The 12,874-nt window shown below is 35.0% G+C and overlaps 2 protein-coding genes across 3 annotated transcripts; both read right to left on the bottom strand.

The window, feature by feature from the left end:
- Positions 1-4,615: 4,615 nt before the first annotated feature.
- On the bottom strand, positions 4,616-5,345 carry LOC107861211. The gene has a single exon (XM_016706574.2). The coding sequence runs from the start codon at positions 5,206-5,208 to the stop codon at positions 4,735-4,737; it is 474 nt and encodes a 157-aa protein (XP_016562060.1). The 5' UTR covers positions 5,209-5,345; the 3' UTR covers positions 4,616-4,734.
- Positions 4,616-12,200, bottom strand: LOC107859349. 2 transcript variants are annotated; one of them, XM_016704330.2, is made up of 9 exons: positions 11,930-12,200; positions 10,564-10,691; positions 8,510-8,545; positions 8,320-8,433; positions 7,391-7,459; positions 7,245-7,301; positions 6,976-7,131; positions 6,416-6,496; positions 4,616-6,311 (listed from the first exon to the last, which is right to left on the bottom strand). In XM_016704330.2, exons 1-9 carry the CDS (start codon positions 12,096-12,098, stop codon positions 6,246-6,248), a joined length of 876 nt encoding a protein of 291 aa, XP_016559816.1. In that variant the 5' UTR covers positions 12,099-12,200; the 3' UTR covers positions 4,616-6,245. The 2 variants fall into 2 exon arrangements, with proteins under 2 accessions (XP_016559816.1, XP_016559817.1); XM_016704331.2 differs by having other exon boundaries at positions 11,385-12,110.
- Positions 12,201-12,874: the final 674 nt, after the last annotated feature.

The raw sequence follows: 12,874 nt of genomic DNA, 5'->3' as shown, positions 1-12,874 counted from the left end.
TTGATATTTATTTCTAAATTAATGTATAATGTATTGCTAGGTGCCTCCATTCTTTTTCTGGATTTATGATTAAGGCGACTACTCATACAAATTGTTGGCTTGCGCACTTATAGTAGTGTTAGAAATAAATATTTCTAACAATTTATGAACCTTGTAATAAAAGTTGGATGAAATATGGGAAGAATCATAATCAATGCCTCAAAATAATATCGACCCAAAATTTAAAATTAACTTAAATATTAATCCATTTTTTCAAAGAAAGGACTAATAGAAAGTGTGCAGTTCAACCACCCAAATTAAGACAGATTTATGAATTGTTGTAAGAAGTTCAAAGGAGTTGGTTATATGTGGTTAATGTGGATGCCATGTTGATAGTGTATGAAAAAATTATGAGTGTAAAAGTCTAAGCACGTTGTTATTGATAGTGAAAATTATGTTCTAGAGGATAGACTAATCACCAAATGAATGATTATATTATAGTTGGACCATTTTATAGGATATTTACTGCTCCCAACCAGAATAAGTGTTAGTAATTAACTCTAATCATTACACTTTGTTAAATATACAACAACAAAATATCCATTAAATTCCCACCTAGTGAGGTCTGAGGAGGGTAAAATGCACACAGTTCATATCACTTATCCCAAAAACATAAAGAGGTTGTTTCCAATAGACCCCCGACACTTTATTAAATATATGAAAAAAAATTCATTTAGCATTTAGTATAATATTGCATGATTATTATTCACTTTATTGATTCTTATATACAGAGGCGGAGCTAGCCTTCTTTAGGGGGTTCGGTCGAACCCCATTGACGGAAAAATATACTATTTATACATGATTAAAATTATTTTTTTATGTGGTTATAATAGGTGTTGAACCCCCTTCAACTAAGTTTTCTTTGAATATTGAACCCCTTTAGTGAAAATCCTGGCTCCGCCTCTACTTATATATTGCGCTTGACTGCAAATTACAATTCTAACCATATTATTACGACGATCGACTGGAATAGTTAATTTATATTTCCCCCATTTCTCCTTTAGTTATGTTAGGAACGGCAAAAATAGCCAAAGAACGAGAATTATTATTAAATATTATTCGATGTGTTACGATCTATAAGCCTATAACAACGAAGGAGAAGGGTAAATTTTTTGTAATTAAATAAATTATTAAAAAAATTAAAACTTAGTAAGAATCAGCTAAGTTGAATTATCACCTATTATGTATTTAGCCATCATAATTCAGTTTAGCTCAACGCAGCTAATATTTGGGTAGGATTAATGTCATTTGTTTGCTAAGCTCATCATAATCCGTCCAAATTTAACCAAATTGATATAAAGTGTATAGCATGGTAGGGTTGGACCTTCGTTGCATGCCATGTCCTATAAGTATTAAACTAGACCTACCCATAAATTATGGCTTGATTGACTGTACAATTGTCCACTAGAAATGTGGTGGGTGGGGGTACCACAAATATAAGACCTAGACCTAGCCGCAATTACACATAGAGGCTTTTTTTCCACCCGATTCGATATTTGTATTGGAATCCCGACTAATCTGGATCGCATATTGTAGGACCTATTTTGGGGGTGACGCTCTCAACAGGATTTTCTCCGTACCCAAAACTCGAACCGAAAATCTCTGATTAAAGGTGGAGTAGTCCCACTACTACTACACCACAACTCATGTTGGTAATTATTACACGGAGAGTTGTTTAAACTAACTAACTACTCTTTTTTGAAATTACCACATAAGAGTTGTTTAAACTAATTAACTACTCTTTTTGAAAAAACAAAAGAAATTGAGGGCAGGGGATTATCAAAATTGAACCCTTACTGATAAGTGACAAGGTAAAAGGATTGACAGTTTTAGGAACAGAGGTAGTACTAAAATTTCCCTAACTATTCCTCTTACTTTTATCTTATGAATATATATATATTGTACAATGTATTTTTCTTTTCAAATTTATTAATAGTTGTGAGAAATTGTATAGAGATTTGATTTTTTTTGGGATGTTTTTTGGAAATGGACAGCTTGATTTACTATGCATTCTGATTTGAAGAAGGACCGCATCCCTTAGGAGTTAGGGGTGTTCTAGCAACAAAATTTGATTAAAAGTTCAACACAACTTCAAATTATTTGCGAAGACATGCTAATATCTATTTGTTCTAATAGTAATAATCTTTGATTGAGTACACTAAAGGATACGGAGTGAGTGTACTTTGTGAACAAATGTTTTTCAAAATTCAATAAATTGGTGTATATTCCACAAATATTTTTCAAAATTCAATAAATTGGTGTATATTCTATTTTTTTCATACTCCAGTTATGAGACTATTGGGTGTGTTGTAGTAATAAAATTCATAAACATGATTACTTACGAAGTTGGATTTCAAAATCCATATTCTTTGACTAAGAAAAGGAGGAACAACTAAAATTTTGCCCTAATCAAGCTCCATTCTATTAAATGGACTAATAAGAAGCACATTCACATGATTTGATAGTAGTTAATTAGGGGGTGATTAGGCCACATATCTTGGGATACACAGCAGAAAGGGGACAATTAGTTTTCTTAAACTAAACTTTATTGTCAACCTTTGTTATATATAGTATTTGACACAAACAAAAGAAATAAACAAACTAAAAACAAAACGCCAAACAAAAGTACCCAACACCAACACTTTGACCAATCAACTATCTCTCTTTCCTTTTATCTTGGGTTTAGTAATTAGTTGCGTGATTAGCGGACAGGGAAATTGCTAAGTCCACTAAGTTTTTTTTTTTAATTAGCACCAAGAAATTGGATGAAATTTTATCTTTGCTAAAATTGAAAATGTTAGTATATTTATTTGGACAAAAGATCAGTAGAATTTCTAAAGTCTTACGGTCTTTATATTAGATAATTCAAGAAAAATGAGTCAATCTAGGAGACAATTATGGAGAAATTAGAATGTTTTCATTTTCAAATATTCATTCATATAGTGCCACTTAATTGTTTTACTTGTATGCACAATTAAGTTTATCACTAGTGTTACCATTTTGAATCGTAGGTGTCATTATACACTAACCTATTATCTGATTAGTATCAAATTTTGCAATGTGGCATTTCCAAATCCTTCGTTACTTACCATCCTCTTTCCCTTTCTTTTATTTGTTTTTTCATCCGGTGTTCGGTACCCGCATTGGAGTCTGACTAATCTAGATTCGCCACTTCCCTGCCAAGAATTTTTCCATATCCAGGATCGAATCCTAGACCTCTAGTTAAGGGAGGAGCAGTCTCATCCGCCGCACTACATCCTTTGGTGTTCCATCCTCTTTCCCTTTCACCCTTTTTATGAGTGACATATATGAATTATTTTGTTTATTGGATTTGGCAATTTGAACTTTGGCACCAACACATCACGACCATAGTAACACCTAAAATTCCACCACTAACACACACATTTAATAATTCACACACCCAAAACTTTCCATACTGAAATAAAATTCATATTGACAAAGGAATATAATGGAGGATTCGGTGAGGCTAGTTGCACCATGTCATTTTCACTATTGAAGAGCATGTGCAACTTTGTCTTAATTCAGCAGAAACTCACATGCAGGGTCAACATTAGAGGTTTACAATTCCTTAACTGAAATGGAAAGAAGCATATCCATACAAAATATATATATATATATATATATATATATCAGATAGAAGTTGGATGTTTGTTGGATTTATTGGTTGCCTTCAACTAATGTTCACTTGTGTCTGTCTACTTCAACACTATTAAGCTAGAAACCGTGTCTTGTTTTCTTGATTAATTTGATTGTTATTATTTAAAACTACAACCTGGATGATTAATTGCTTAATGTCTAATCTTTAGTCTTTCCGTCCATCTTTACTCATCCATATTTTAGTTGGTAGACTCCTTAAGAAGCAATAAATAAGAAAGTAATTTTACTAGGAGGCGTGACTAGCTTTGTGGAGTAGTAGTTTGATTATTGCGTTTATTTAGAAGTCAATAAGTTAACGTGCAGTCCATTTTTAGATTCGGATTTTTTAGGAGAGTAAACATGGTTTTTTTTTTTTTTTTTTGCATACTAGTTTCGTCTATTTAAAACTCATGTAATAGAGTACTTTGTAGCTTCAATACAGAGAGAAATTCCACACTTGCGAGTCTCTTCTCTTCATTGTTATTAAGGCAATGACAGTTACCAATTGTACATCTGCAAATTGGTGACTTTGGGAACAAAAGCACCTAAATTATACCAACGCCTTGGAAAGTATATATGATCCTCAGAAATATAGTTGTATGAGTAGGCTACATCTTACTACACCTACTACTGCATAACATAAATTCGCATAAGCAAATGATAAAAGTTACGTGGAAACAGCCTATTGCTAAAAAACAAGATAAGACTGTATACAATAAATCGTCGTATTCGGCCCTTCTCCATACCCTCAGGAGATTTACTGCACCAGACTACACTTTTTAAATGATATTTGAATGTAAACTATGTACAAACGCGTTCTTTCCTCTTGTGTTTAATCTGTTTCAACTCACATACTCAAGGATCTTGGGTCGTTTGGTAAGGTGTATAGGATTATTATGTTATCATATAAAACTTGCAATTAGGTCAATGAACATCTTATTATTCAATTAGAATCAGATACATATATCCACTAGTTTAGATTAAAGAACATAAAACTAGAACAGTCCTATTACAAAAACAAGCTCAAAAATCAAGAATCTAGTTATCTACGCCCTCAATTGGAAAAGGGTTCCACAACAGAAGAGAGAACAACAAGACATTAGGCACTAGAAATGGAATAAAAGGGTTCACATCACTCCTAAAAAGCCTCCTTTTGAACCTTTTCCTCACATACTGTCTCCTCTCTTCATCTCCCCACTGAGCTTCCTCCACTCCCCTGGCCAGTATCAATGGAGGGGGTTGTAGATATGGGCATTTGGACCTCCAAGATGTTTCAGGTGCACCAAGTCTTGAAACCTTTTTGAGGAAAACTGAGAAAGCCCATCTCATATACACAGAAGGGAAAGTGGTTGTGGAATATTTGGTGCACAGAATTGGTGGATAGTCCCAATTGAGGTAACAGGGGACATGGTTAGAAATGAAGATTTGGGATTCAAAAGATGGTTTGGTTGTGGGATCGAGTATGATGTGTGTTAATGCTTGGATTCTCTGATCCCATGTTGTGTCTTCCATTTCTTTGTTATCATTGTTTTCTTGTTGACAGCAGAATGGTTTATCCTTAGCTAAGCTTTGGATGAGAATCAGGCATGTGGATGTGAGGGAACAGCAAGAGTTGCTTTTGGCCTATTTCAGTTTGACCCTCATAGGTTATGAATATTTCAAAGTTGGCCCTCCAGAGTGTTGAATGTATAAAATTTCTCTCAAGACTTAAAATAACTCAAGAGTCGGATATCTATCTAATCATATTAATCAACGACAACAACAAACTCACTATATTCCCACATAGTGAGGTCTGAAGAAGGTAAGATGTATGCAGTCCATACCTCTACCCCGGCTCGAGACATCTAATCATATTAATCAAGGTTTAGATTTGTAATATAAGGAAAATAAAAATAAATACCAATACAAAGTTTCCCTAGAGAGACGACTACAATTTTGTATTAGAAAATCATCGACCATCTTCAACCATTTTTTAAGTTCTTCAAAAATATACTTGCAGTATAGTTTCCCAATCTAACATCGATCCTGAAAGTAATCAGCTCAGGTGTTGGAATGAACCTTTCATTAGCATTAGCATTATCATACTATATTTATATGGAAGATCGAATGAAAAGAGCAATAGAAGATAGCTCTCTTGTGGTTTGGCAGAGCTTGGAGATACATGTGGAACTTTGATAACAAAATCACCAGTTTTACATTCATGAAACCTGGTAGTTAGACCTTAGTTGCTGATAATTAAGCTATGATACTTTCCACATCCATAGATCAACTATTACCAAGAGTAATCACAAGGTGAAATGACTTCTAGAGGTGATTATTTACACAGTTCTACAAGAGAAACAATTTCACGTGCTGATGATTTGTTTCTTTTCATGCATATTCCTTGCTACCATGTGCTAATGATTTGGTAAATCAATAGTTTCTCCACAGGCCATGAACAGGCTGTCGACCTTCAAGGTTGTCTTAGAAGAAAAGGTGACAATAAACACTATTCTCACCTTCATCCTTGGTGCAATACCAGCAATTTCCATCACTTTTTTTAAATCAGTCTACCTGAAGTGTGAGAAGAGAAACGTGAATGCAATATAAATTGGAAACACGATCAGAGCTGAGGCCTGCAAAATTAGATTTCCATAAACGAGGACAGAAGTTAGAGAATTATTTATTGACATGCAGAGTTCAATAAAATTCACATAGTTGGCAGTATCAAGATCCTTACCACTAAGAACACCACTTCTTCATTCGCTAAAGCCCCAGGGAGTTCGTTCCTTTCCATTTCCTGCTTTACAAACCTCTGCAGCTGCATAGTACTTAAGTTGTCAGAAGTTCATATCATTGTTCTGAGGATGTACATCCAACAACAACTAAATAATCAGGGTGAAGTTTCCAGTTACTAACTTGGATATCATATCAATATATGTGATTGTGTTTATGTGTGTGTGTGTGTGGAGAGAGAGGCCCGGGGGGGGCACACATTATAAATCAGTATTTCATTAAATAATAGACCAAGAAGCTAAGGTGTTAACTGTACAAAAGTGGTATCTCCATGTCCACTAAGCTCCAGAAAGTCTATTGTTTCAGACCCTACTTTGAACGTACTCCAGTTACCAACATAAATATCAAACACAAATATTTATCATGATATTGCTCAATCAAGAGGAAGAAAAACTAAGCATTGGACAGATGAAAAAACTGATGTAAAATATCACCTCAGAAAGTTATCAACCAGCAAAGACCACTAATTAATCCCCACACTCCAAATTAAGGAAATTTGAGTACCTTGTAATGGTATTGTTTTGCAGATGAAAAGGCCCCCCGCAAGTGATGCAAAGCTTGAGCCCAGTAGGAATTAGGATCAGCCGCACTGTATGATCCATATGGATGCAGAATTCCCTTCAACGTCTCGAGGTGGTGGCCGAAAAGGTTTTTGATGAACTGGAGATCACAAGAGTGTTAGTTCTCTTCAGAGAAAATGACAAGAGTAATCATGGAAAGCTCCATATACAATGTTCCAAAGCAAGCTAGGAAAATTTTATGACTTCCAATACCTCGACAAATGGACATTTACTGAATGTTAGTTGCCTTTTGACCTTCGGTGCTCTCATCTGACATATAAAGTTCTGATTTAGGTTTGGCTGCAGCTTTATTGTAGTTTTAATAGTAAATTCAAGCCAAGGTTTAAACAAGAAGATACCTCTGTCATTTGAACAGCTTGTTCAAGTTGTCGTATCTGAATCCATTTTTCGGATATAATGTCCGCCATCTGTCAACAAAGTTAAAAGTTCATCAACGAAAGATTGCAGAAATCATAATATGCTCTTTTTTGCCACATCTCGACTAAAAGTAAATGCCTAGCTGGTCATTACCTTCTCATTTCCTAAGAAAAAAAGTAAGCACAAGAAAACCTATTAAGAGGACAAAAGTACACTTATCCTTTTCTACCATTTCTTTTTCTTTGAATGCTATAATTTTCCTATATAATCATATAGTGTATATTGTTGATAGTCACGAGAATGCCAATTGTCCAAAACCAAGAAAACCGTCATCACTCTTGACATCTTGTTATCTTTCCTATTCCTGCTCTGCTCCTATGCATGAAATAAGATCCCGTCCAAGAGCTTTGGTCTAGTGGTAAGAGTGAAAGGCGTGATGTGTTGGTTAGGCAAACATCACAGGTTTAAACCGTGCCCCTGACAGAAATCTAGTACTTATGTGGAGAAGAGAAGAGGGCAGGCCCATTATCCAATGAGTTTTGAACTGAGCTTCATGGGTCTTGGGGTTTATAGGTTATAATAGTAAAAAGAAGACGGTTTTTTCAACTGAAGAGAAATCTTAAGCGTCATGAACCTAGTATACAATAAAGATGTTTCAAAATACTTCTACAAAAATCTCATTCTCATGATGCTGAAAGAATACTCAACATTTAAAAATTTACTTTCTTCCACTTGACCTTCACAAGAGAAATATTAAAGGGGCAGCCCAATGTACTAAGCTCCTGCTATGTGCTGGGTCCAGGGAAGGGCCGAACCACAAGGATCTATTGTACGCACCCTTACCCCACATTTCTGCATAGGAGAAATATTAATAACTGAAACTGTTTACTCATGGCTTTAGCAAACCTACCTTTTCGACTTGAGATGTAAGAATTTCTAATCTTTTCTCCGCATCTTGCGCTTTGAACTCCAATTCATGAATTTCAAAGTTGTTTTTTCTTGCCGCATCCCAAAGCAGTTGTACCTACTCAATTCCTTCATCTTTATAAGATGAGAAGCTGTATGGAGAAAAAAAAACTGTGATAACGTGGCAATCATACCTTTTCTTCTAGAGCATTAATCCTTGATGAGTGATGCTGACAAAAAGAGAAAAAAGATAGCATTTATGAGGAATGGATGTGTATCCTTTTATTTTTTTTGATCAAGTAAAAGTATTTTCATTCATAAACATGACCAAATCGGTCATATACAAAGGTTATACCAAAAGATCAAGACTCTACAATATATGAAGCTCTACAAAATCCACCCAATCCTCTAAGCAAGAAGGAACTTTCTGTTTACACCAAAAGAAAATAAGAGAGCGGAGACTACCCCTCAATTACAAGAAGCTCGACTCTACACTTTCATAAGTTCTATTTCTCTCTCCCTCCAAACTACCCACATTAGCACTATCGGAACCATCTTCCAAGCCCTTCGCCTTCTCCCCCTTCTCCCGTTCTTCCAACTTAGCATCAGATCTTTCATAGTTTCTTGGCACTCCCCAAGGAGTGTGAAACCATCTAAAGATATCCCACCATAATCGCATGGTAAGCCCACAATGTAGAAGGAGTTGATTGTATTTCCATTTTCTCATATTGATACGAGTTTCACTCAGGTTGTATCAATTATAGATGCTCTAATAATATTTAGCACAATTCCCATAAAGGCATGACCATTCACCTACTTAAGGCCAGACAATATTAGGTCACCGAACAAAAGATCAAAACAAGAAATTAGAATCATTAGAACTGAAAAGGCTGTTTTCGGAATCATGTACAATAAATGGTAATGTACTGGGGGTTCACAAACTGATAACCAACAACAAAGTCACAGGGCCTCGATAGTCCCAGAACTTGCCAATTTTAGTAATCAAATTATCAGAATCATACAAGGAAATTAGGGCCATACTGTCTAGGGTTTTGCATAAGCACATTAAAGTATGTCTGGCATTATTTAGTTAATAAAAGGGAGATTACTTTACAGTTAATAGCTATTTCGAGGCGATGGCACTCTTTTGAATGAACATGTTCCCTTATAAATAGAAAAGATTCTGTGATACAAGTACAACCACGAAGATGGACGCATGTGAGAATGTAATGAACCCGGGGCTTGAAGTGTGCGAGTGAAGGACTTAAAACACGCCAAACCGACCCTAATCTCACACTTGGAGTGTAAGGAGGAGCCTTGGAACACAACAAGGCAGCCCCTAAATACACTTGAAGGGAGCCTAGCTCTTAAAAGGGCATTTTGGGCATTTTGTATTTTATTTGTAACCTAGTATAAATAGAACATTGTAGGGCTTTTAGACTTACATTATCATGATGTTGTAAGTCATAAGATACAAGAAACACAAGTCCTCTCTCCTTTGAGGCACCACCTGAAACTAGGGGCCCTTTGGCCGAAACTAGAGTGTGGAATCACTCTTGTTGAACTCTTGGCTTGGAACGTTGGATGCTTAGAGAGGTTGAGGTTTCCCTTGTGTCCACGAAGAGATAGGTATTTGTTGAGTGTAGTGTTAAGGGTCTAAGAGTGGAATAAGCTCTTGGGTTCTTAAGATTATACCATCATTTGTCTATCTATTTATCTTGTATTTTGTAATCATGTACCCGTTTGTGATCTTGTTAATGTAAGCCGTGTGTTGTTGTTCTTCATGTTGTATTGTTCATCTTGTCTTCATATTGAGTTGTTAATCTAGTTTGTGGTAGCTGATTTGGTGTCAAATACACCTTTGTTATTTCGTTTCTTGGTGTTATTGTTGAATACGAGAGTGGTCATCAAATAGGTCCTTGGGTTCTTGAACTTGTGGATTGATTTTGGTGTTTGTTTCATGCTTCCTAGTCTTTCTTGTATCATTCTGCTAACCTAACCACCACATGAAACAAAAGACTTGGCGAAGCAGGTCGAAGCCTGGAGGTATAACTTTTCTTGTGGTATGTCATATCTGGTTCCCATACCAAATTTATTTGAAATATTTAGACCTTAGACCACAAAAGTGCTTGGTCAATCCCTTCCATTACTGTCACATTGTAACAAATTTAGATCCTACTCATAATAACACAAGATCTAAGTCAGACATTAGCAGACATGAGAAACTGGAAACTAGCCAAAAACCAACCTGCAATTTGGATAAAGCAGTTGTAAGATTGTCAATTTCTATACTAATGTCCTCAATTTTCTTCTCAGTTTCTCTAATGTATTGGATTTTAGCATTTAACTTTGTCATTCTTTCATCAAGGATGGATTCTGCAATTAAATGCACCAATGTTAAAGTTTTACAGGACCTTGTAGAATAATAGATAGCAGGTGAAGCCGTAGTATACTTCTCATGAAAAATGCTACTGAATTAATATCTTAGAATTCTGAAAAGCACATAATAAGAATTGGATAGATTCAATCATCACAGAAGCATAAGAAAGAACATGACCCCTGCATTCCTGCTGGAATAGAAATCTGACCTTGCAAATCCAATGCAAATCTAATAGGAAAGGAGAAAGAAAAGAGAGAGTAACATTTTTCAATGCACGTGTTCAACAATGTCACAATAATGCTTCTTAGCATGCCACAAATTTCTAAGGCAACAGGACATAAAATATTGCCCTTGTTCAATTGAGCCGAGGGTCTATCGGAAACAACCTCTCTACCTTCTATGGGTAAGGTCTGCGCACACATTACCCTCCCCAGACCCCACTTGTGGGATTACACTGCATACGTTATTTTTGTTCAATTGAAACATGATTAATATCATGTTTTGACTAATACTAAGTTAATCAAGTTTTATACATGTTACCTTCATGCTGGTGTCTTATGTACTTATGACAAACTTATAATCACCTACTCCAATCATACAAGATAAACCCAGTCCAATCGTTCCCCACTGAACAATGGTTAAGAATAAGGAGGGGATAAAAGAGCCTGAATACGAAATGAAGCACTCACATCAACCAGTTTGCAATGAATTTTTTTCTTTCCCTCATAATCCATCCATGAGTAGCATGAGTGTTTTGCACTATTCCTTCTCCTACCAATAAAAAATACGCATAGTATTCACTTCAATCTAAACACAAATCGAAAAATCAGTAATAGCTAGAGTCAGATTCCACTCTAAAAATACTTTTTTTTTTGCCCTTCTACAGCTGCTCGCAGTTAAAACTGTCCTCTCCAAGTAATCTATTTCACAATATCATATAACACTCCAGTTCCTATACACATGCAATACCACAAAACTTGGTTCAAATCCAAATTCACTTCTCTCATTCTCTCTCAGCTACTAATTACATGGAAATGCAGTTCTTTTGTTCGGGTGTCTTGGTTGTTTGAGTAATTAATTTCATGTAAATGCAATTTTGCTTTGTTATTGTAACTATACTTGTATTGTATCTCTATGCAATTAAATAAACCGCGAGAAACGCAAGCATTAAGTTATGTCAAGTCGATTATCTCAATGGCCAAAGTGATAACTGATGAGGGAATAAGGAAATAACCTAATCGAGCGATTTTGATCTTCGCTTTTTCCAGTTCGTACATCACCGAATTCTCATTCTGCTGACTGGACAACGCCGGAATCTGAGATTCCGCCGGAGGTACGACCGCCGCCGTCGATGCTATGAGAGTAGTAAAAGTGGCGGCAGCCAAAATTAAGAAGATCGCCATTTCCAGTTTCTGTTTTGCAACTGAATGCTGAAAAAGCTGCTGCTTAAATAGGAATGCCGTTTACTCTTTTGTCCCTTCCTACTACGGGTGTTTCGTTCCGCCGTTATTTTTAAAAGGATTGTACCATATCCATTTTTATAAAATCACGGAATAGCTGCTTATTTCGTGATTAATTATTTTGTCTCGACATAACTTTGTTTTATGAATAATGGATATGTTTTTATGAAAAATTTGTTATATAATCTTTTTTTAAAATGAAAATATGATGATTTTAAAGAAGTGTAAAAAAAAAATTGATGATAAAGGATAAAATAGAAATTTTAAAAAGTGAATTAGGATAAGCGGGAATATGATTATTGTTCAAAGTTGAGGGGAGTTTAATTTTTAAGATAAAATTGGGGAGTGAAAATGATTTTGACCCTAAATTTTATTCATATAACAATTTTTTTATAAAAACATAAACATTATCTTTTAGAAAAAAAAAAAGTAAGAGATATATAAGCTAATGATGATCTTTATGAAGTAAATTAGCATAATAAGAAAATTAGTTTTATTAATAATAATCAAAACCATAATATTTATTTTAACAAGTGAAAATAATAAGTACTACTAATTTTATAAACATATTTCAATGCAGAAAATACGAACAATAAATGAAAGAGATAAGCCTCTAGTACCACCCCGAACTATGGTCAAAGTTGTTACGACACACTCCAACTTCACAGGGGTCCTATTATCCCCTGAACTCAAATTTAACGTATTTTTATCATTTTTTA

This window comes from Capsicum annuum, chromosome 2, assembly GCF_002878395.1.
Source record: "Capsicum annuum cultivar UCD-10X-F1 chromosome 2, UCD10Xv1.1, whole genome shotgun sequence".
Classification (NCBI taxonomy): domain Eukaryota; kingdom Viridiplantae; phylum Streptophyta; class Magnoliopsida; order Solanales; family Solanaceae; genus Capsicum; species Capsicum annuum.
The sequence above is the reverse complement of the archived record's forward strand: the minus strand, read 5'-3'. Positions and strand labels throughout refer to the sequence as shown.